Source organism: Elephas maximus, chromosome 27 (assembly GCF_024166365.1).
Source record: "Elephas maximus indicus isolate mEleMax1 chromosome 27, mEleMax1 primary haplotype, whole genome shotgun sequence".
Lineage (NCBI taxonomy): Eukaryota > Metazoa > Chordata > Mammalia > Proboscidea > Elephantidae > Elephas > Elephas maximus.
In genome coordinates, this window is record NC_064845.1 from 2,178,784 (window position 1) to 2,202,772 (window position 23,989).

Genomic DNA, 23,989 nt, shown 5'->3' on the forward strand with positions numbered 1-23,989 from the left:
GCCGCGGCCAGGGCTGGCCCCACGGCCCGGCCCGTCCCCCGCCCGCCCTCCCGGCCCCACCCCGCCGCCGCCGCCGGTCCTGCCGGCTCCGAGCTGCGCTCCGCTGGGCCCAGGCCGCCCGCAGAGTCGCCGCGCACGTGCGCCCGTCGGGCATGGACCCTGGCCGGGACTTCCTGAGCCTGCACGGTGAGTGCGCGGCCGGCGCGCGGGCCTGCACGTCCCGGGCCGGGGGCAACCCCGCTCCCCGCTGCCGGCCGGCCCGCCCCGCCTCGGGTGGGGAAATCTCGGCCCGCGGCTCCCGGCCCGGGACTGCTGGCTGGGCGTTTCCAGGCTGCTCCCCCAGATGCGGGTTCGGGCCGTTTGCTCCAGACCCCCAGCCTCGGGGCTCCCCCTTGCCCCGGTCACCCGGGCCTGGGCTCCGCGGCGCAGCGCACACTGCGGGGCTGAGGGGGGAAGGAACTCGCATCCACCAGTGACCGCGTTCTGCGCCCCGTCCAGGCCGCCCCGGGAGGCTCCCCAAAGCCTGGGCGTGCCTGGCCCGCGTCAGGCAGTGCAGTGTGGCGGGGGTGGCTGGCAGGAAAGGAGGTGTGCTAGGTTGGCCGGTTGGCCGAGGTCGGACCGCGCCGCCCCAGCTGTCCAGCGGAGAAATCACAGTCAGGGCGCCCAGGCTGGGAGGAGCGGCCCGATCCCCCGTCTGCAGACCCTCCAGGCGGGGCAAGGCCGGCTGTCAGCTCGAGCTGCCTGCCTTTCCTCCCTTTGTCTTGCCGAGGTCTACCTCCTCTGACCTGGACAGGCTGGGCCGGCTGGCTGCTCTACTGCTGCCCCTCCAGGAGAGGCGGCAGCTGTGGGCTCCTGACTGCAAGGCCTCTTGGGCCAGCAGGACACCCAGCCTGGACCTGGGACCTCTTTGCTCTGGCCTGGGAGCTCACCCACTCTTGAGGGGGCCTGGCCCTCCAGTCCCTCAGATCCTCTACCAGCTCACTAAACCTACCCTCTCACTCCTGTCGCTGCTGAACCTTACATCCCTCTCTAGTACACTTGGAGTCAGAGACTTTAGTGCCCAACATGGAACCAAACCCAACCGCATGCCATCTAGTTGATTGTGACTCACAGCAACCCTATAGGACAGAGTAAAACTGCCCCATAGGGTTTCCAAGAAGCAGCTGGTGGGTTCCAGCTGCCCACCTTTTGGTTAGCAGTGGTAGCTCCTAGCCACACACATCCATCGAAACCGTTCGTGGAGATGATGGGTGGAAAAGAGCAGAGCAGAGCCCTCGGTCCTCCACTGGAGACCCTCTTCCCCCGATATTCACTGTCCCATCAGCCAAGTCTCCAGTCTGTCTCCTGTCTGTCACGTAGCCTGTGTCTTAGTTATCTAGTGCTGCTGTAACACAAATACCATAAGTGGATGGCTTTAACAAACTTATTTTCTCAGTTCAGGAGGTTAGAAGTCTGTATTCAAGGAGCCAGCTCTAAGGGAAGGCTTTCTCTCTCTGTCTGCTCTATTTCCAGGTTCCCTGGAGATTTCTGTGGCTGGGCGTCAATCTTCCCCCATTTCTGCTTGCCTTATCTGCTTCTTTTATCTGTCCCAAGAGATTGACTCAAGACACACCCTACACTAATCCTGCTTCATTAGCATAACAGAAAACTCGTTTCCAAATGGGATTATAGAGGTTATAGAGGCATTGTGCCATCGAGTTGATTCTGACTCACAGTGACCCTATGGGACAGAGTAGAATAGCCCCATAGGGTTTCCAAGGAGCAGCTGGGGGATTCAAACTGCCACCCTTTTGGTTAGCAGCCAGTGCTCTTAACTACTTCGCCACCAGGACTCCTTATACAAGTATCCAAAAAAAAAAAAAAAAAAAAACCTGTTGCCCTTGAGTCAATTCCAACCCCTAGCAACCCTATAGAACAGAGTATACGGATTCCAAGGAGTGCCTGGTGGATTTGAACTGCTGACCTTTTTGGTTAGCAGCTGTAGCTCTTAACCACTACACCACCAGGGTTTCCTATACAGGCATAGAGGTTGGGATGTACAACAAATATTTTGATTTACAACACATATAATAGGGGACACAATTCAATCCATAACAACCTGGAGCTGGTCCCTGCGGCCCAGGGAGACCTTGCTCAGTGCCTAGAGCTGTTGTCCTCACACCATTAGCCAGCGCTCCTCAAAGCACCTCATCTGGCTGGGTCATGGGATGCCTGCCCCTTCCAGTCATCCCTCTCCCCTCCTAAGGCCAGAGGTGTCCTTAGCACTCCTGCCAGATAGGCATGAGGGAGATTGGGCAGTTTAGAGGACCACATCGGAGACCTCTGCTTTCTCCCTCACCATCCGTTAGCCAGTGATGTCCACCCTGTTACCAGCCACCCCTTCCCTGCCTGCTTTGCACTGAGCCGTCTGGTGGCCTCTGGCATGGCTGAAGCCTCAACTGATTGTTAGAATGAGCTCTGTCCTCACTCAGATTCAGCCAGAGCCTCCCAGTCCTGTGGCATGGGCTTGGTCTCCAGGGTTTTGAGCCCTGGCCTATCCTGTTTGAGGACTGCCTTCCGAATGCCTGAGTCTGTCCGGCCTTCCTTCAAGGCTGGCATGAACACTGGCACTTCAAGCTGTTTTCCCTGAAGGCCTTGCTACTTCTAGCTCATTGCCCAAAGTTAGCTCCCTGCACTGCATTCTGTCCTCCCTGTAAGACTAGATGGGGAGGAACGAACCTGTCAAAGAGAAGTAGTGGTGAGAGGTGGTGGTCACGGTGCCCTTGCTCTTCCCAGTTGTCCACACTTGCATTGGAGAGCCTGCACCCCCACCCCTTTCAGAGGTGGGACCCAAGGCACTGGACTTGCACTGCAGGACCACGATCTCTGGCTTGTGCAGTCAGCAGAAGGTGCTCTGGTTTCTCTCCATCAGCCTAACAGGCTGCAGGGCCCAACTAGGTATGAGATGTCCCTTCTGTCCCTGCCCCAGACGCATGCAGAGACAGGTAGTATATACACATGGATTCTGGAAGCAGACTCCCTAAGTTCAAGTCTTTTCCATCTCAGGCAAATCCCTTGACTTCCTCATTTACAGAATGAGGACTACAACCACCACCACCAACCTCACAGAGATGCTGTGAGGACTGACGGTAAGGCAGTCAGAACAATAAGTGATGTGTTCTCGTGGGAGACCCGGCTCTCAAGTTCCCATGCCCTGCGAGTTACTGTCTATACCTTCCAGTTCTTTGGGAGGTGAGAAGCGCCAGGTAAAATGCCACAGAACCGGCTCAAGAACCAAGAGCCCCCTTCTGGTGCCTCTGTAGCCGGCTCCTCAGCCTTCTCCCCTACTGGGCTCCCTCTGCTATCTCTCCATTATGCCCAGGCCTGGATGGCTTCTCCAGCGGGTCTCCAGATGTGCTCGAAAGGACACCCCCTCCCAGGGCTGTCTGTTCACTGAACATACCCACCTCCACTAACTTTTCTTAGACTCCATTCCTCCTGCCCCACTGCAAGAACCATAAGGCTGGAAGGCAGGGGGTAAGAGGGACCTTATCTGGCACCAGGTGAGGCTACCTGTGCCTCTACTTACTTTGTGACCCTGAGCAAGTCCCACTGCCTCTCTGGGCCTGTTATCTCATCCGTGGGGTAGCAATAACACATCACAGAGGATGCTGTGAGGACACTGAAGTAGTAGGGATTAACGGGTATAGGAGCAGTACCAACCCAAACCCACCCATTGCCATCAAGTCGATTCTGATTCATAGGGACCCTATACGACAGAGTAGAACTGTCCCATAGGGTTTCCAAGGAGCGCCGGTGGATTCGAACTGCTGACCTTTGCTTAGCAGCTGAGCTCTTAAACCATTGCACCACCAGGGCTCCTAGGTTGGCCCAAAAGTCAGTACCTCCAAGAGATGAATAGTGCCAGACCCATCACAGCAAGTTGGGGTGGCCAGTGTCCCGGGCTAACCTCACTTACGTTTCAAAGCTGTCTGCATCTGGGGTAGCCAGGCCCATACTACCCAGGCAGGCATTGATCTCAGCGTTCTGAACTCTTTTGTGCCATAAACCTCTTTGGCAGTCGGATGAAGCCCGTGGACCCCTTGTCAGGATCATCTTTTTAAATGCATAAAATAAAATACCTAAGAATGAAAAAGAAGCAAGTTATACTGAGATGTGATTTTGTCTGTGGGTTGGTGTGTTTTCTCTGTAAGAGGCTCCTCTTACGCTCACCTCCCCTTCCCAACCCGCCCCCCCGCCCCAGAATTCAAGAACAGCTTTTCTGTGCCATGTTTAGCTCATCGACGCTAACACGGTGCTCATGACTTATTCCCTGTGGTGTGACCTTCAGCAAGTCGCTGTGCGCTTCAGTTAATTACCATTGCTTCGCTCGTCTGTGCTAATAACCAGCTTTCCCAGGGAGTCACTCCAGAAGCTGGCGTCTGGAGTCGCAGTGAGGAGAACGGAGGAGTTATTTAGGGGCAGGGAGGCAGGGAGGAGAGAGCCAGGCCCCTGGGCGGCGTCCTGACTTGGCACACACTAGGGGCCCAATAAATGCCGAGCGGATGAAAGCGGAGCTGTAATGTGCATGAAAGACCCCACTGTTCCAAGCGCGCTGGCAGCCGGTTCCGTGTAAAGTCGTAGCCGGCCTCGCCCGTTCATCCCAGCACGCCTTCCTTAACGGGGTCGTCTTAAGATCAGTGTTTTTCAAGAATCCCACTCGCTCCTGGAGCCTCGGAGGTCGCCCCACTCCGGTGGAGGTCGCCCCACTCCGGTGGCCTGAAGCCCACACGTGGTCAGACGGCGGCCGGGTCACAACGACTTCGCTGAGCGATTGTGGCAAAAGGCTCGGCGGCCTGTCGTCACGTCTAGCCCCGCCCCGGCCGCCCCCGGCTCCGGCCCGTCCACGGGACGAGGGGTCACTCGCCCTGCCCGCCGGGTCTCCGCCAGGCTGGGGGTAAAGGTCGCGGCTCGCGCGCCCCCCGGCCGCTGCGCCCCGCTCGGCTTTCTGGGCTACGGTTGCCCCGCCTCCGGGCCTGGCCCCGCCTCCGGGCCTGGCCCCGCCTCCGGGCCTGGCCCCGCCTCCGGGCCCGGCTCCTCCTCCGCCCGCCTCCTGCGCTCTGGCTCCACCCCTCTCTGCCTCGACCCCGCCCGGACTGGCCCCTCCGCCCGGGGCCCGGCTCCGCCCCTTTAGCGCGGATTTCCTTCTTGCCCCGCCTCTAGGGCCGCGCCCCCGCCCCCTGGGCCTGGCCCCGCCCCCTGGGCCTGGCCCCGCCCCCAGCCTGGACCCCGCCCCCCAGCCGGAGCCGGCTCCCAGAGGCCGCACGGACCCGGCCGGGCTAGGCGGGCGGGCTGCGGGGGCACGGAGGAGCAGCCATGCAGTGCTTGGGGTTCCGGGGCCGGAGCCGCTCCAGGGAGCTCTACCTGGAGGAGCAGAGCCCCACGGTGACAGCACTCAATGAGCAGCGGCTGGGTAAGGGCGCAGGAGTCATCGAGGTCCGTGGGGAGTGGGCAGGCGGGGGCCGGGCGCAGACCACTTGTGCCTGAGCACGGGGGCCACTTGCTCTCCTTTTTGGTTGGGCCTGGCTAGGGTTTCTGTGTGTGACCACTGTGGGCAGTGTCACACTGGTGGCACGTGAGGGTGAGTTCCGGCGGGATTGTCACCCCTTCTTAGGATCCCCCTCAGCCTCTCCAAAGCCCCCCTCCTGTCTATAAATTTCCGACGCACCACTGGATATGTGGCCTGGTGTGTAACGGGTATGGCGGTAACCCAGTGGGGTCATCTGTGTGTGCCCATATGTGATAAGGGTGACAGTGGGTGACCCGTGGTGACTGCGTGGCTCTGTCACTCCATGTGATACTGTAGGATGGGGTCCAACAATGGTGTGTAATGCTGTGTAACCCAGTGTAGGACAGCATGGCCCCCGGGGCATCTGTGTAACCCAGCGTGACCACATGTGGTCTAGCGTGACTGCACAGGACAGATGTGACAGGGTGACTGAGTCGTTCTGTCATTCTGTGTTTTGGTGTGTATGTGACATAGATTGTCACTCTCCGGGGTCGTGTGGGAAGGTGGTGGTTGCATAAGGTAATGTGTCACAGCACTGGCCTTGCTTTTGAGTCCTGACTCCACCATGTAACTTCCTGGAGCCTCCATTTCCTCATCTATAAAATGGGAATAATGATAGCGTCTTCCTTGTAGGGTTGTTGGGAAAGATTAAATACATGTGCTAAGAGCATTGTCTTATACAGGTATTAACTATTACCGTGGCAGCTGCTATTACCTTTATTATGGTGATATTGGGGCAGTGTATGTGCTTATATGTGGTGTGTGTGACTACATGTGGCATGGTGGTGTGACTGTATCTCAGTGACTGTATCACTGTGTAGCTGGATATTGCAGTGGGTCCCAGGCCCCAGTGTCTCCATTACACATCACCCTAGATATATAGTAGGACCTATGGCACACCCCGAAGCTTCCATTACTGTGGTTGTTAGCTGCTGTCAAGTTGGTTCCAACTCACAGTGACCCCATGTACAACAGAACAAAACACTGCCCAGCCCTGCGCCATCCTCATGATCGTTGTTACGCTTGAGCCCATTGTGGGAGACACTAAGCTGACCTCTTAGCCTTCCACTGGCCCCCACAGAATCCTGTGCAAACCTCCACATGGCCTCCTCACTGTGTGCAGCTAGCCTGGGCAGGTTGGTGAGACTACACTCTCATCCCAGGGGCCCCCGATCTCAGAGGCCTCTCACTACTACCCTCCACAGAGAGGGAAGATACTATGGCTGAGTGAATGGGACTGGGTGAGGGGTGTGCACAGACCTCCTAGGTGCTAAGGGAGCAAGGTGGTGGGCCAGTGGTTAAAAGCTTGGCTGCTAACCAAAAGGGTGGCAGTTCGAATCCACCAGCCGCTCCTTGAAAACCCAATGAGGTAGTTCTACTCTGTCCTGCAGGGTCACTATGAGTTGGAATTGACTCAACGGCAATCATTTTTCAGGTAAGGGAGCAAGGGTGGTGGGGCAGGCAGCCTCAAAAACAAAAGGGCCCCAAGTGAGACTCAGAGGCGGAGGTGCCCACCCAGGTCCCCCCGTGACCCAGAGGACAGTAGCTGTTACCTCTCTGGAATTATCAAGGCCCACCCTGGGGCTGAGGTTCGTGGTCCGGAAGTCATGTTGGCAGCCAGGGGACTTATCTCTGCCTGACCGCAGTCAGGGCCTAAGCCTGGCTCCAGGACAGGATGGACATGTCGTCTCCTCACGGTGTTTTCCAGGACCGAGGGTGGGGTTCACCTTCCTACTTCCCAACCCCTTGTTCACATCTGCTCTGTTTGCAGTGGCTTGCCCTTCTGTGTGCCTGGTTTGGGGGTGAGGTGCACCCCGCCCAGTTGTACTTCAGCCTCAGGAAGGACAGTGGATTCCCCTAGCAGTGGCTGGAGATGGCCCTCTTCTGTGGTAGCCTGGAGCCCCCAGGGCCCGTCCTCCAGCTTGACCCCCACAACACAGTCAACATTTGAGGATGGCCTGTACAAACTCCTTGGACTGACCGGGAGCTGCTCCCATTAAGGCAGAGGGTCTTCTGGGAGGGGGTGGGGGACCTGAGACAAAGTTGTGGGGGAAGGTTGCATCAAACTGTCTCCTCTGAGGAGGCCCAGAGATGCCTTCTTCAAGACAGCTGCCACACCAGTGCTGATGGGGAAACTGAGGCACAGAGAGGGAAAGGAGTTGGCTAAAGCCATAACGAGCTGAGTGTCAGTGCAGGGCTTTGTCTCCACTGGAAGCAGGAGATTGGGGAGGGTTGGGGAGGATGTGGATGGCTGAGGCCTGGGTAATTGGTCCAGATGGTTCTGCAGGCCTGTGGGTATGTGGGGCAGGCTGGTGGGGTCATGGATAAAGTGGGAGAAGCTGTAAGGGTTTGGGGATCGGGCTAAGAAAAGAAAAGCTTACGGCTTTCTGAGTGTTTTCTGCAAAGGCTTAGACATAGGGTCCACTCTCACTCTACTGGAGCAGCAGGCAGATTGCTGAAGGGCCACATAGTTTTGGGGACAGAAGTGCGGTGGCCCTCGGCTCTGAACAGAGCTGGTGCAGGACCACAGGTGGCTAGGACGATGTGTATACATCTGTCTTTCTCTATCGCTACGTTATATAAAAGGGTCATTAATGGCGTTGGTCTCTCTTTTATCAAGTCTGTTGAACCACACTTGGTACAGGGTCTGGCTGGGGGTGAGGGCTCCTGAGGAGCCAGGCTGGTGCCGCTCTGGCCCCTCCGGTTTTGGCCTGGTAGGACAAAGGGCATCATAGCTTTGGGAGCCCATGTCTCAGACCAGCAGGGGTCCCTGAGAGCAGCAAAAGAGCTGGGGTAGGTAGGGGTCAAGCAGCCAGGGTTCTGGTCCTCCCTTGGGGGGTCAGGCCCTGCCTCAGCTTCTGAAAGGGCTGCTCTGTGCTTTGGGGGTGCTGTTCCCTGAGGGGTCCCGGAGCAGGATACTCAGGATGGGGATGGGGCAGGGAGGGGCAGGGGCATCCCAGCAGGCCAGACTCAGGCTGCAGCAGGCAAGGAGCAGAAGCCCACACAGGCAGGCTCAAGTCAGGGGTGGGGGCAGCGGGAGTGGGAGCAGCAGGGGTGGGGCGGCAGGGATGCACACAAGGGTCCCACAGCAACCGCAATACTGACGCCAAGAACTACAGCCGCCATTACTGAGTGCCCATGCCCCTCCCCATACACGCAGCCTTTAACCTCAGAAGGTCCCTATTATTACCCCATTTTACAGGCAGGAAAGCAGAGGCCCAGGATGTGAAGTCACTTGCCCAGGCCACACAACTGGTCAGGAAGGGGACTTGTGATTCTGGAGTCACCCGAGTTGGGAAGTTGTTGGGTTCCATGATGTTCTGGGGTCTAGTGCTACACTGTGTCTGCCTGTTTCTCTCCTGCTCCACCAGACCTTTTGGTCCTAACTTCTTTCAGTTCACTCTGACCCCTGAGTGTGACCCTGAGGGGTTCACTCATCTCTCAGAACCAGGCCATGTCCTAGGAGCCAGCTGCCCTTGGATTAGCTGCTCTTCCTTTGTCCATTCAGCTGCTGGCACAGGTCACAGAGTGTAAAATGTGACTTTGGGTGGTCAGGTGTTCTGAGATTTAGCACAGCCACCTCAGCTGGCAATTAGGGATGGCTTCCTGGAGGAGGCAGGCTCCAGCAGCAGGCTGGAGCATGGGTGAAGGAAGGAGAAATGAACAGAGGGTCTGGGGGGGTATGGCCAGCATGGGGCCTGGGGCAGCAGGGATGCCGATGGAGAAAGCGCTATTCTGCCTGCTGTGCCCCCCTAGGCCTGCAGAATGATGAGGACCTCCGGGCACTGCTGAAGGGCAGTCAGCTTCTGAAGGTGAAGTCCAGCTCATGGCGGAGAGAGCGCTTCTACAAGCTGCAAGAAGACTGCAAGACCATCTGGCAGGAGTCCCGCAAGGTCATGCGGACACCGGAGTCCCAGTTGTGTGAGTGCCTGGGGGGTTCAGGGAGGGGGCAATGTACGAAACCTGTGGATGGGGAAACTGAGGCTGGCCAGGGTGCAGTGGGGATGATGGTCAATCATGAAACGGGACTACAGATGGGCAAACTGAGGCCTAGCCTGGTGGGGGACAGATCAGTCATGCAGCCAAGGCTAGAGATGGGGGAGAGGAGCCAATTAAACCAGCATAGGAAGCTGAGGCCTGGAGGTCTGGCTGCAGGGGGCAGTGAAGGAATAAGGACCCAGGTGGAGATGCTAAAGCCCTGTGGGGCAGGGGATCCACACCCATGACCGCAAATGGGGAAAGCAAGGGTCAGATGCAGGGAGGGAGCTGGGAGTGTTGCCTGAAACTCGGAAGTATTCACCTTGGCAGCTGTGGGAAGGAGGGAAGCTGGGAGGACTAGGACTCCAGGTGTGGTGAGGCCAAAAGTCAGGGGGCACACAAGGCACTTCCGGATATCCTCAGCCAGGGTGTCAGCAAGTGCTGCAGGAGCCAGCCTTCTGGAACTGGGGCCAAAGGAGGGGTATTGGGTTGGAGTAAAGCTGGGATACACTGAAAGAGGCCACTGCTCTGGAGCTTCCTTGAAGGTGTGAGTCTGAGAGCTTTCTGGAAGCTTCTGAAGCTTCGGGCCTGCAAATGGGGACTGCTTCCTGCAAGGCCTTAGGGAGAAAGCTCTGATGACTTCTGCCCTTTAAGGCAAGAATTCCCTAAAGGTCCTATAAAATGAGCTGTTCCCCTCCCATAACTCTGTACCTTTACGTATGGGGGGAACATTTTAGACTAATGCTGTCCAAGAGAACTTTCTGTGAAGACAGAAATGCTCTTCATCTGTGCTGTCTAATATGGTAGCCACTGAAGCCCTGGCGGCGCAGTGGTTAAGAGCTCAGGCTGCTAACCAAAAGGTCAGCAGTTCGAATCCACCAGCTGCTCCTTGGAAACCCTATGGAGAAGTTCTACCCTGACATATAGGGTTGTTATGAGTTGGAATTGACTCGATGGCAACAGGTTAGTCACCTGTGGTTATTGAGTACTTGGAATGTGGCTAGTGTGACTGAAGAAATGACTTTTTAGTTTTATTTAATTTAAACTAATTTATATTTAAAAGGAGCCTGGGTGACTGCAAGCAGTTTGTGATCACCTGCTAACCTAAAGGTTGGTGGTTCGAACCCACCCAGTGGCTCTGTGAAAGAAAAGGCCTGGTGATCTGTTTTCATAAAGATTATAGCCAAGAAAACCCTGTGGAGCAATTCTATTCTGTTAACACTTGGGGTCGCCATGAGTTGGGGACTGACTCGATGGCAACTAACGACAATTTTATTTAAATAGCTATATGTGGCTGGTGGCTACCATATCGGACAGCACAGATAGAATCATTGCAGCCTGGATTTCACTGCAGTCGGAACCAAAAAACCAAGCCAGTTGCCATGTGTGTCACAGTGGAGCTGTACTCCGTGGGGTTTTCACAGCTGGCACCTTTCAGAGGCAGATTGCCAGGCCTTTCTTCCGAGGGACCTCCAGGTAGTTCAAACCACCAACCTTTTGGTTAGCAGCCAAGTGCTTAACCATTTTTGCAGTCCAGGGATTCCCACTGAAGCCCAGACGCCTGGAAATCCTCTATCCATTCATCCCACCCTTGGTTGGGGAGAGGCAGGATCAACCCACAGCAGCTTTACTCGGGGCAGGGGTGGGGTTATGAGAACAGACTTATGTGACAAACCCCAGGTAGGAGGGGAACACAGAGAAGGGGAGGGTCAGCTTACCAAGGGCACCTCAAACAGGTGCCCTAAAGGTGGCCTTTTACCCAGAAAGCGTCTGCCGGGCCTCAGGGTGCTGTGGACAAAAACCTGAGAAGATACAGCTGGCCTGTCTGTGGGCTGTGGAGGGTGTGAGGTGAGGCAGGAGAGGAGCAAAGTCAGATGGTCTGTGGAGGGTGTGAGGTGAGGAGGCAGGAGAGGAGCAGGGTCAGGTGGTCTGTGGAGGGGTGCAAGGTGAGGAGGCAGGAGAGGAGCAGGGTCAGGTGGTCTGTGGAGGGGTGTGAGGTGAGACAGGAGAGGAGCAGGTTCAGGTGGTAGTGGAGGGGTGTGAGGTGAGGAGGCAGGAGAGGAGGAGGGTCAGGTGGTCTGTGGAGGGTGTGAGGTGAGGAGGCAGGAGAGGAGCAGGGTCAGGTGGTCTGTGGAGGGGTGCGAGGTGAGGCAGGAGAGGAGCAGGTTCAGGTGGTCTGTGGAGGGGTGTGAGGTGCGGAGGCAGGAGAGGAGCAGGGTCAGTGGGCTGTGGAGGGGTGCGAGGTGAGGCAGGAGAGGAGCAGGGTCAGGTGGTAGTGGAGGGGTGTGAGGTGCGGAGGCAGGAGAGGAGCAGGGTCAGTGGGCTGTGGAGGGGTGCGAGGTGAGGCAGGAGAGGAGCAGGGTCAGGTGGTCTGTGGAGGGGTATGAGGTGAGGAGGCAGGAGAGGAGCAGGGTCAGTGGGCTTTGGAGTGTGTGAAGTGAGGTGAGGCAGGAGCGGACCAGATTCAGTGGGCTGTGGAGGGTGTGAGGTGAGGAGGCAGGAGAGGAGCAGGGTCAGGTGGTCTGTGGAGGGGTGTGAGGTGAGGCAGGAGAGGAGCAGGGTTAGGTGGTCTGTGGAGGGGTGTGAGGTGAGGAGGCAGGAGAGGAGCAGGGTCAGGTGGTCTGTCTGTGGAGGGGTGTGAGGTGAGGCAGGAGAGGAGCAAAGTCAGGTGGTCTGTGGAAGGTGTGAAGTGAGGAGGCAGGAGAGGAGCAGGGTCAGTGGGCTCTGGAGTGTGTCAGGTGAGGAGGCAGGAAAGGAGGAGGGTCAGTGGGCTATGGAGGGGTGGGAGGTGAGGCAGAAGAGCAGCAGGGTCAGTGGGCTGTGGAGGGGTGTGAGGTGAGGCAGGAGAGGAGCAGGTTCAGGTGGTAGTGGAGGGGTGTGAGGTGAGGCAGGAGAGGAGCAGGGTCAGGTGGTCTGTGGAGGGGTGTGATCTGAGGCAGGAGAGGAGCAGGTTCAGGTGGTAGTGGAGGGGTGTGAGGTGAGGCAGGAGAGGAGGAGGGTCAGTGGGCTGTGGAGGGGTGTGATCTGAGGCAGGAGAGGAGCAGGTTCAGGTGGTCGTGGAGGGGTGCGAGGTGAGGCAGGAGAGGAGCAGGGTCAGGTGGTCTGTGGAGGGGTGTGAGGTGAGGCAGGAGAGGAGCAGGGTCAGGTGGTCTGTGGAGGGGTGTGAGGTGAGGCAGGAGAGGAGCAGGTTCAGGTGGTAGTGGAGGGGTGTGAGGTGAGGCAGGAGAGGAGCAGGGTCAGGTGGCCTGTGGAGGGGTGTGATCTGAGGCAGGAGAGGAGCAGGGTCAGGTGGTCTGTGGAGGGTGTGAGGTGAGGAGGCAGGAGAGGAGCAGGGTCAGGTGGTCTGTGGAGGGGTGTGAGGTGAGGAGGCAGGAGAGGAGTAGGGTCAGGTGGTCTGTGGAGGGGTGTGAGGTGAGGAGGCAGGAGAGGAGCAGGGTTAGGTGGTCTGTGGAGGGGTGTGAGGTGAGGCAGGAGAGGAGCAGGGTCAGGTGGTCTGTGGAGGGTGTGAGGTGAGGCAGGAGAGGAGCAGGGTCAGGTGGTCTGTGGAGGGTGTGAGGTGAGGAGGCAGGAGAGGAGCAGGGTCAGGTGGTCTGTGGAGGGTGTGAGGTGAGGAGGCAGGAGAGGAGCAGGGTTAGGTGGTCTGTGGAGGGGTGTGAGGTGAGGCAGGAGAGGAGCAGGGTCAGGTGGTCTGTGGAGGGTGTGAGGTGAGGCAGGAGAGGAGCAGGGTCAGGTGGTCTGTGGAGGGTGTGAGGTGAGGAGGCAGGAGAGGAGCAGGGTCAGGTGGTCTGTGGAGGGGTGTGAGGTGAGGAGGCAGGAGAGGAGCAAGGTCAGTGGGCTGTGGGGGGTGTGAGGTGAGGAGGCAGGAGAGGAGCAGGGTTAGGTGGTCTGTGGAGGGGTGTGAGGTGAGGCAGGAGAGGAGCAGGGTCAGGTGGTCTGTGGAGGGGTGGGAGGTGAGGCAGGAGAGGAACAGGGTCAGGTGGTCTGTGGAGGGTGTGAGGTGAGGAGGCAGGAGAGGAGCAGGGTTAGGTGGTCTGTGGAGGGGTGTGAGGTGAGGCAGGAGAGGAGAAGGGTCAGATGGTCTGTGGAGGGGTGTGAGGTAAGGAGGCAGGGGAGGAGCAGGGTCAGGTGGTCTGGAGGGGTGTGAGGTAAGGAAGGAGAGGAACAGGGTCAGTTGGTCTGTGGAAGGTTTCTGAGCAGGGCAGAGCGGGGTCTGAGGGGATGGAGGCCTGAAGTGCCCTCAGAAAACCACCCTGCTCTCCAGCCCAGCTGCCCCGTCACACAGCACAGGCTGAGCTCACCAGACCTTGGCTCGAATGTGGCGCCAGCTGGGCTCCTTCGGAGGGTTCCTGTCCTGATAGGGGGTTTCCTGTTGGATGCTGGTGGGCGGGGGCAGGGTGGGAACAGAACTTCTCAGGCCCTGAGCCCAGGGGATTCCCTGGAGGCCACCCACCAGCCAGTGTATGCACCGTGGGGGGTGAGCGTGGGGGCAGAGAGGAGTTGACTGCGGGAACCCCCATTTGGGCAGGCGAGATGAGACCCTCATACCAGGAGAGCTGTGAGCAAGAGAGGCAGGAAGAACATTCCAGCAGGACACCCCCATGAGCAAAGGTGCAGAGAAAAGACGGAGGAAGTGACAGGGCGGCAGGCCAAGGAGCCTGCACCTGAGAGGAGGGGCTGCAGGGTGACAGGTCCAGGTGGGGAGCTAGATGTGCTCAGGTGAGGGGCGTGCAACCTACCCAGTGTGGCCTGAAGGGGCTTTTGTCCAGGGAGGCCTGAGATAGGCCTGTGGTGAGCATGCCTGGTGGCTGCTCTCCTTCTCTGGGAGGGCAGGTTTCAGTGGTCCTCAACCAAATTTTACCTTTGGGGAAACTGAGGCCTGGAGAGGCAAGGTGAGGCCAGGTGAGGGAGAGTGGAGCAGCCCCCAGATCGCTCTGGCTCTGTCTCCCGATTCGTAAGTCACACCACGGCCCCCACCCCGTCTGTCAGCTCTGCTTCCCACTTCCTAAGTCTCCCCCAGTCACACTATGGCCCCCACCCCGTCTGTCAGCTCTGTCTCCCGCTCCCTAAGTGTCCCCCAGTCACACCACGGCCCCCGCCCTGTCTGTCAGCCCTGGCTCCCAGAGGCAGACAAATCAGTAGGGAAGGCATCTGGGCTTTCTCTCTGGTACAGGCAGGGGTGCTGGCCCCGGGGTACTGCATGGCTCAGGCTTCCTGTTTTCACTCCTGGCCTGGGCCTGCTGCAGCCACGGCTGGCGTGAGGCACAGGGAAGACCAGGAGGCTGCAGGCAGAGGGATTAAGCAGGATATCCTGGCATAGCCCAGGGCTCAACGTGTCCCCCTCCTTAGCGCCTGCTGTCCAGGCTGGGCGCACGCCACACACGTGGGGTCTGCAGGTGGCCAGGAGGCCCCTGGGCACTCAGGGTGGGGGTGGGCACAGGGAGGGACAGGCTGGCTTCCAGCCAGAGCTGCCAAGGACCCAGGACAGATGAAGGGAATGGCTCAGGATAGACATGGGGCAGAGCCTGGGCCCCGCTGCTGGCAGGCCCAGTCTGGACCTGGAGAAGGGACTGGCTTGGGCTCAGAGAGGGCACACGAGGGCTACAGTTGCGGGTGCAGGCAGGGCCTTGCATCTCCCTGAAGCTTTGAAGGCTGGGCTGTGACAGGAGGGCCCTCCCCCCAGGTCCCCAAGGACAGAATGATGTAATCTCTCAGACCCCCAGAGCATTCCTCCAGCCTCCCTGCCAAGGGGGGCTTCCTGAGGTCAGGACACATATAGACATGGGCACTTTTCCCTTTGATTTTGACTCTCTGCCCCTAGACTCCAGGGCCAGGGCTGACCGAGGGTGGCCCAGTCTCCTGAATGGGCAGGAGAGGGGCCTAGAGGCCCACCCGGCTGTGTGCGGGCAGGCGGGCAGGCCCAAAGTCAAGGATGATCAGGAAGGCTGGTGGCCCCCCCTCAAGCACAGGCCCCAAGCTCTGGAACAGCCTCTCTTTATCCCAAGAGCTCTATCCTACCCCACTCCCAGGACCCCTGCCCCCCGCCCCGTCACCAGGGTAGCAGGCCCGGGGGTCCCAGGTGCTGTCTCTCTGTCCTTCCCTGTGGTTTCCCCTCTGCCCACTATGGCTGTCTTGCTCTCCGTCTTCCTCCCTAACACCACCTTGTCTGTCTTCCTCCTGTCCTTTCTCTGTCAGGACCTCTGGACTCCAAGTCCGAGCTCTGCCTGGCTCTGTGTCTCTAAGCCTGGCCCTCCCTCCAGTGCAGTGATGGCCACGTCAGGGGCGGGGGTTAGCCTCACAGCTCTCTCTGTCCCCCTCGCCCCCCGCTTGCAGTCTCCGTGGAGGACATTCAGGAGATACGGCAGGGACACCGCACGGAGGGCCTGGAGAAGTATGCCCGTGATGTGCCCGCAGACCGCTGCTTCTCCATCATCTTCAAGGACCAGCGCAACCCGCTGGACCTCATCGCCCCGTCACCCGCCGACGCCCAGCACTGGGTGCAGGGTCTGCGTAAGATCATCCACCACTCAGGTTCCATGGACCAGAGGCAGAAGCTGCAGCAGTATCCTTGTGGTGGTGGCCGTGGGCCAGGCCCAGCCTGCTGACAGTGCTGGGGTTGTTCCCAGGGCAACTTGGGTTAGGCACTGGGTTTGGTTTTGGTTTGGCTTACCCAGGGACCCAAAGGCCAGAGAGCTATGCAGCCCGATGCCCACCCCTCTTCCCTCTGCAGCCAGTGTGGAGCTGGGACACTGGGGACCTAGTCTTAGACATTTTAATCACATTTCCTAGAGTTACTACACTTTTTCCCTGTGGCAGTTTTGGCCATTCTTATAGAAGTGATCAAGTTCCCTCTGGGCTGGTGTGCAGGCCAGCCTGAGGGCTTAGAACAAATTCACGGTACAATCTAGGTGTCCAGTAACACCCTGGTCCATGGGTCAAAGTGATCAGTCTTCCAGTGTACACAGAATAGGGCGGAACCAGCTCCCTTTTTACAACAGCTTTGTCGTTGTTAGGTGCCGCTGAGTCAATTCTGACTCACAGCGACCCTGTGCACAACAGAATGAAACACTGTCCAGTCCTGTGTCATCTGTACAGTTGTTGCTATGCTTGTGCCCATTGTTGCAGCCGCTGTGTCACTGTGACAACAGCTTCATGGAGACAGAGTTCACAGGCTGCACAATTCACCCATTTAAAGTGTACAATCTGGTGCTTTTGAGTATATTCACAGAGTTGTGCAACCACCACCAAAATCAGCTTTAGAACATTTTCATCACCCCAGAAAGGAACCCTGCACTCTTTAGCAGTCACTCCTCACTTTCCCCTGACTTCCCCAGCCCTAACTAACCAACCAGCTGCTGTGGAGTTGGCAACCCCACGTGCGTCAGAGTAGTACTGTGTTCCATGGGGTTTTCAATGGCTAATTTTTTCAGCAGATTGCCAGGCCTTTCTTCCAAGGTGCCCCTGGGTGGACTTGAACATCCAGCTTTTTGATTATCTGTTTTTACTACCCAGCAACTCCTCTCCAGCCCTAAGCACTAATCTGCTTTCTGTCTCTTATACATTTGCCTCTTCTGGAAAATTCGTATCAAAGGAATCATACAGTCATATAGTCTTGTGTGACTGGCTTCTTTCACTTAGCAGTTTTCAAGGTTCATCCAAGTTGCAGCATGTATCAGTACTTCATTCCTTTTTGTTGACAAATAATAATTCCATTGTATCAATATGCCACATTTTGTTTTGTTTATCCATTCATTCATTGAGAACATCTGTGTTGTTTCCACTTTGGGGCTTGTCTTAGTTATCTAGTGCTGCTATAACAGAAATACCACAAGTGAATGGCTTTAACAAAGAGAAACTTATTCTCTCACAGTCTAGGAGACTAGAAGTTGGAATTCAGGGCACCAGCTCCAGGGGAAAGTCCTTGTCAACAGTCTTCCCCTGGTCTAGGAGCTTCTCAGCACAGGGACCCTGGGGCCAAAGGACATGCTCTGCTCCTGGCTCCTCTTGCTTGGTAGCATGAAGTCCCCTCTTCTCTCCTCTTTTCTTTCATATCTCAAAAAAGATTGACTCAAGATACAACCTAATCCTGTAGATTGTGTCCTACCTCATTAACATAACTGCCTCTGACCTGCCTCATTAACATCAAAGAGGTTAGGATCCACAACGCACAGGATAATCACATCATATCACAAAATGGGGGACAACCGCACAATACAGGGAGTCATGGCCTAGCCACGTTGCCACACATCTTGGGGGACACAATTCAATCCATAACACCAAGTAATGGTTGAGAGTGCCCATTTCACCTCACTCTTGCTTGCACTGGGTACTACACTTTTAAACTGCTAACTTTCTAGTTCTAGAAGTTGCATCTCATTTTCAAATTTGTATCATATTTGATTACCAGGAATGTTTGCAAAGGGGCAGTTTATATCCTTTGCTCCTTTAATTATTGTTGTTGTTGTTAGGTGCCACTGAGTCGGTTCCAACTCATAGCGACCCCATGCACAAGAGAATGAAACACTGCCCGGCCCTGCGTGATCCTTACAATCGTTGTTATGCTTGAGCTCATTGTTGCAGCCACTGTGTCAATCCACCTCGTTGAGGGTCTTCCTCTTTTCCACTAACCCTGTACTCTGCCAAATATGATGTCCTTCTCCAGGGACTGATCCCTCCTGACAACATGTCCAAAGTATGTAAGATGTAGTCTCGCCAACTTTGCTTCTAAGGAGATTCTGGGCTGTCATACCGTTTTTTTTTTTTTTTTTTAATTAATTAAATCTTCTAAGCCTTTGCTGCAGATGTTTCCTGCAGTCTACCAAATGGATGACTTTATTGAATCCTGAGGGGAAAAAAAAAGTTTTTATAGCATTCTGTTGTTTCTTTTGGATTTCTTTAAGAAACCTGCTGTCCTTTTTTTTTTTTTTTGCTCCTACTTTGTTCTATAGCTAGTTCTCTAATGTCTGTGGAGTGCACTGTGGAGGCCTGCACCCTCCAGAGACCTCCTCTGGCTCCTGAAGATCAAGCCTGAGGAGAGGGAAGCCTGAGGAGAGGGATAAGTGGAGGCTGAAATGTCCCAGTCATGATGGCTTGATCCAGTCTTTGCTTTTTCTTGTGATGTCCTCAGTGGCTTGACATTTGCTGTCTTCCATAAAATAAGCCTAGGTGGTACAACTGTTAAGTTCTGGGCTGCTTACCAAAAGGTCAGCGATTCGATCCCACCCAGCGGCTAGCAGGACAAAGACCTGGTCATCCGCTCCTGTAAAGATTACAGCCTAAGAAACCTATGGGGCAGTTCTACTGTGTCACATGGTTGCTGCGAGTTAACATCGATTTGCGAGCACCTAACACCAACAAAGTACTTCAGAAGAGTTGGCTAAAAGTTATATATTGAAAACCAGAAAAACGTACTTGATAGTTGACAGTAATTCTCCCTGGGTGGTTGGACTACCGGGGGGCTTGTTTGGTTGGTTGTTTCCTTTCTGCATTTTCTGTGTTGTCCACAGCAAGCCCTATGGTGAGAAAAGAAATGTTTTCTCAGTGTGAAAGGTCTCAATGCCAGCAAATACAAAAAGACACCATAATAGGATGTAACACGTTCCCCCAAAGAGGCCACCAGCTCTTATCGCTGAAACGTAGGTATGCAATAAGCTAGGCCTGCAGGGAGCTGTGTCTGCAGGTGGCTTTAGCCCAGGCAGGGCTGGGCTCAGGTGTTGAGGGGGCTAGAACTATGGCCCAGGCTGGGACATCAGGAGGGGACCAGGGCTCCTGGGTTCTTTCCTTACCTTGCCCAGCTGGATTCACTCCTGCCTGCGGAAAGCTGACAAAAACAAGGACAACAAGATGAGCTTCAAGGAGCTGCAGAACTTCCTGAAGGAGCTCAACATCCAGGTGGATGATAGCTACGCCCGGAAGATCTTCAAGGTGAGGCAGGAAGTGAGGGCCGGGGTCAGGTGGCAGTGGGGTCCTTGGCCCTGGCCAGCTCTGAGCACTGCCCCCTTGGCTGTCCTGGATTCGCAGGAATGTGATCGCTCCCAGACAGACTCCCTGGAGGACGATGAGATCGAGGTCTTCTACAAGATGCTGACCCAGCGGGAGGAGATCGACCGGATCTTCGCCGAGGCCACGGGCTCCGGGGAGATCCTGTCGGTGGATCAGCTGGTTAAGTTCCTGCAGCACCAGCAGCGGGAGGAGGCTGCGGGGCCTGCACTGGCTCTCTCCCTCATTGAGCGCTATGAGCCCAGTGAAACTGGTGAGAGCCTGGCCAGGGCCTCCGCTCTGCAGTCCAGGGGGTCCTGGGGGCCCTGGGAGGACTGCTGCCAGAGAGAAGAGGGTGGAGGGAAGGGGGGTGCCTCATCCAGCCCCAGGGCTCCCTACCCTCTGGGCAGTATTTGCCTGCCCCCTTAAAGCAGGCAGACAGGGGACAGGCCTCCAGCATCACTACCCCTCACTAGGCCTCAGTTTCCCTCTTGGCTCCTCTTCCAGGGATTTGAGGCCTCCCCCCCCCCCCCCCCAGGAACTACATGGAGAGGTGGCTGGAAAAGCAGACATTTTCTGCTTCCTTCTTTGTGCCCAGCCTGGGTCCATCTTTGGGAGGTGACCAAGCAGGGGACATAGAGGGAAGTTTCCAGTCTTGGGGTGCAGAAACAGTGGAGATGAGGGCCTGCCCCTAGGGGCCTCAGTGTGGGGACAGAGGAGGAGGAGGCAGGAGCCCACCCTGGGGTAATCACAGTCTGGATGGACACTCATACCCCAGTTCCATGGATGACGAGAGCCAGCTCAGGTCAGGGAGCCAGGGGACAGGGCAGCTCCTCCAAGGGCGGGCACAAGCTCAGATGGGGCGGCCACCTCCCTCCCAGCCAAGGCGCAGCAGCAGATGACCAAGGACGGCTTTCTCCTGTACCTGCTGTCGGCGGACGGCAGCGCCTTCAGCCTGGCACACCGGCGGGTCTACCAGGACATGGGCCAGCCGCTCAGCCACTACCTGGTGTCATCCTCACACAACACCTACCTGCTGGAAGACCAGCTAACCGGGCCCAGCAGCACCGAAGCCTACATCCGGTGGGGGCCCGGGCGGGACCGGGGCTTGGGGCAGGGCTAGGCAGGACCTGGGCAGGACCTGGGCGGGGCCGGGAGGGCTGGGGCGGGGCCAGGCAGGACCTGGGCGGGGCCGGGAGGGCTGGGGAGGGGCCAGGCAGGACCTGGGCGGGGCCAGGCAGGACCTGGGCGGGGCCGGGGGGGCTGGGGCGGGGCCAGGCAGGACCTGGGCGGGGCCGGGAGGGCTGAGGCGGGCCAGGCAGGACTTAGGGAGGGGCGGGTGAGGCCAGGGGCGGGGCCAAGCAGGGCGGGGGCGGGGCTCGGGGCGGGGCCTGGGGCTGAGGCGGGGCCAAGCAGGACCCGGGGCAGCCTGGAGGTCCTAGCTGCCTTCCCTGTCCACAGGGCGCTGTGCAAAGGCTGCCGCTGCCTGGAGCTCGACTGCTGGGATGGGCCCAACCAGGAGCCGATCATCTACCATGGCTACACCTTCACCTCCAAGATCCTCTTCTGCGACGTGCTCAGGGCCATCCGGGACTACGCCTTCAAGGTGGGCACACCCCTGTGGGGGAGGAAGAGAATCCTGGGGGGTGTCACCCCCTCCTAACGTGCCCTCCGGCCTCCAGGCGTCCCCCTACCCCGTCATCCTGTCCCTGGAGAACCACTGCAGCCTGGAGCAGCAGCGCGTGATGGCGCGGCACCTCCGAAGCATTCTGGGCTCCGTGCTGTTGGACCAGCAGCTGGACGGGGTCACCAACAGCCTGCCGTCCCCCGAGGTATGCCGTGCGGATAGTCGCACCCGGAGGAGAGGGCATGGGACTCGCTGGGAGGCCAGGTGGGTCTTGATCAGCTGCTCCTCTGTCCTTAGCAACTGAAGGGAAAGATCCTGCTGAAAGGAAAGAAACTTGGGGGACTCCTGCCCCCCGAAGGAGAAGGCGGCCCTGAGGCCATTGTGGTGTCAGATGAGGACGAGGCTGCGGAGATGGAGGATGAGGCAGTGCGGAGCCGCCTGCAGCACAAACCCAGGGTCCGAGGGGAGCTGTTGGGGCGGGCAGCCCTGGGGCCACCCGTGGGATGTCTGCCTTGTCTCGGCTCTCTGTGCCGCCACTCAGACCCTCTGCCCCCCTCTCTCTGTCTCTGGGTTTCGGGCACTCTCAGTGCCCACTCTGTTCCTCTGACTCTAACCTGGGCCTCCCCGTGGCCCCCAGGAGGACAAGCTCAGGCTAGTGATGGAACTCTCCGACATGGTCATTTACTGCAAGAGCGTCCACTTTAAGGGCTTCTCCAGGCCTGGCACCCCCGGGCAGGCCTTCTACGAGATGGCGTCCTTCTCTGAGAACCGTGCCCTCCGACTGCTCCAAGAAGCAGGTGAGCCCCTGCTCTGCACCCTGAGGTTGCTGGCCATCTGTCTGGCCATCTGGCCATCTGGGCTGGGCAGGGCCAGGCTGGCTCCCCACGCCTCAGGATGTCGCCCAGAGTTGGCACTCCCTGCTCTGTTGCCAGACAGAACTTCTGAGGAGGGACTCAGCCCTCACTAGGAGGCCTGCTCCTGACAAGCCCCACCCCCTTCAGGAAACAGCTTTGTCCTCCACAACGTCGGGCACCTGAGCAGGATCTATCCCGCTGGCTGGAGAACAGACTCCTCCAACTACAGCCCTGTGGAGATGTGGAACGCAGGCTGCCAGATCGGTAGGGGCTGGCTGGGGCTGGGGAGGACCAGGGCCCTGGAGCCTGAGAGGCCATGCAGTGGGAGGTCCCAAGCAGGGCTGGATGCAGGGGCTTCTGGGCTCAGGAGCTGATAATCTGGGCACCTCACTTTGGGAATATCCCCCCACCAGCAAGTCACAATGCCTGAAACCCACCATCAGCACGGTGGTCCTTTGAATTCTGGTACCAGAGATTGAATGTGGGATTCGTGTAGAGGGTCAGATCGGGTGGCAGGAGGGCAGTGAGACTGGAGTGGACCCTGCTCCTGACTCCCCATGTGGCCCTAGACTGCAGTGTACCCTGGGTGGGCAGGCCCTCACAGCCCTGCTACAGCCTGTGACTGCCCTTCCTGCCTGTAGTGGCCCTGAACTTCCAGACACCTGGCCTGGAGATGGATGTGTACCAGGGCCGCTTCCAGGACAATGGGGCCTGCGGGTACGTGCTGAAGCCTGCCTTCCTGCGAGACCCCAGCTCCCTCTTCAGCCCGTGTGCGCTGACTCAGGGCCCCTGGTGGACTCCAAAGCAGCTCATTGTCAGAGTATGAAGGGGCACGGGAGCGGGGGGTGCCCAGGGGTTTCTCTTCCTGTTTACCTCACTACATTCCCAAGCCCTTAACTGTCCCCTGCCTTTCCTCAGGTCATCTCGGGCCAACAGCTTCCGAAAGTCAACAAGAACCAGAATTCCATTGTGGACCCCAAAGTGATAGTGGAGATCCATGGCGTGGCCCGGGACATGGCCAGACGCCAGACTGCTGTAGTCACTAATAACGGTACATGCTGGGCCTGGGTTGGGCTCAACCATTGGAGCCGGCGTCCATGCTGCTGATACCATGCCGTACCCCTAGGTTTCAACCCGTGGTGGGACACGGAGTTTGAGTTTGAGGTGCTGGTGCCTGAGCTTGCCCTCGTCCGCTTTGTGGTAGAGGATTATGACGCCTCCTCCAAGAATGACTTCATTGGCCAGAGCACCATCCCCTTGAGCAGCCTTAAGCAGGGTGAGCATCTGTCATGGGAGGGGGCGGCCAGGCTGGGGGGAGGCAGGGCCTGGCATCTCCTGGGCTGGGGCTAGGCTGTCCTTAGCACATCCTCCTGAGTGACCAGAACTCTCTCTCTGCCTCCTCGCTGCCCTTCTACTGCCAGGGTACCGCCACGTCCACCTCTTGTCCAAGAACGGAGACCTGCACCCTTCAGCCACCCTCTTTGTGAAGGTCTCCCTCCAGGACTAGGCTTGGGGATTCCTGTGGGGATGCCCGAGTGGGCCAGGCCTCTGTCCACCCACCGGGGCAGGGCTGGCGTGGCCCAGAGCTAGAGGCCCCCATACTGCCTTCAGCTCAACACTGTCCATGCTGCTGCCTCTCTGGGGTTCCGGAGCTGGTCCAGTCCCCGGAGCTGCCCTCAATTCCGTTAGAACACACTGCAGCCCTCTCCACCCTCCGGCCAGCCCTGGGTCGAGGATTTTTATAAAAATCATAAGACTAAGCTCTGTGGTTTCTTTACCTGTTTGTCGTTGTGAGTTGCCACTGAGTCAGCTCCACCTCATAGCGACCTTGAGGCACGCGTGTGTGTGTCTCAGAGCACTGGACCCCAGTGCCTCACTCCTTGCCTTCCCCATGCTTAGACTAGGGTTAAAAGATGTCTGTCCCCCTGGCCAGAAGGACCTGGAGGAAGCTGTCTGTGAAGGAGGGCACAGACCCGCCCCAACCCCTGAGGCCTCTGTCCGGGAGAG

The 23,989-nt window shown here is 57.8% G+C and overlaps 1 protein-coding gene across 3 annotated transcripts; it reads left to right on the forward strand.

The window, feature by feature from the left end:
- Window positions 1–57: 57 nt before the first annotated feature.
- Window positions 58–23,742, forward strand: PLCD1 (phospholipase C delta 1). 3 transcript variants are annotated; one of them, XM_049870899.1, is made up of 15 exons: window positions 58–186; window positions 9,305–9,469; window positions 15,857–16,085; window positions 19,318–19,447; window positions 19,544–19,775; window positions 20,383–20,584; window positions 20,963–21,107; window positions 21,184–21,333; window positions 21,426–21,584; window positions 21,766–21,925; window positions 22,130–22,246; window positions 22,624–22,802; window positions 22,901–23,033; window positions 23,109–23,258; window positions 23,404–23,742. In XM_049870899.1, exons 1-15 carry the CDS (start codon window positions 153–155, stop codon window positions 23,487–23,489), a joined length of 2,271 nt encoding a protein of 756 aa, XP_049726856.1. In that variant the 5' UTR covers window positions 58–152; the 3' UTR covers window positions 23,490–23,742. The 3 variants fall into 3 exon arrangements, 2 of the variants coding, with proteins under 2 accessions (XP_049726856.1, XP_049726855.1); XM_049870898.1 differs by lacking the exon at window positions 58–186 and adding an exon at window positions 5,294–5,452; XR_007515680.1 differs by lacking the exons at window positions 58–186; window positions 23,404–23,742 and adding an exon at window positions 5,294–5,452 and having other exon boundaries at window positions 22,624–22,699; window positions 23,109–23,198.
- The last annotated feature ends 247 nt before the right edge of the window (window positions 23,743–23,989 follow it).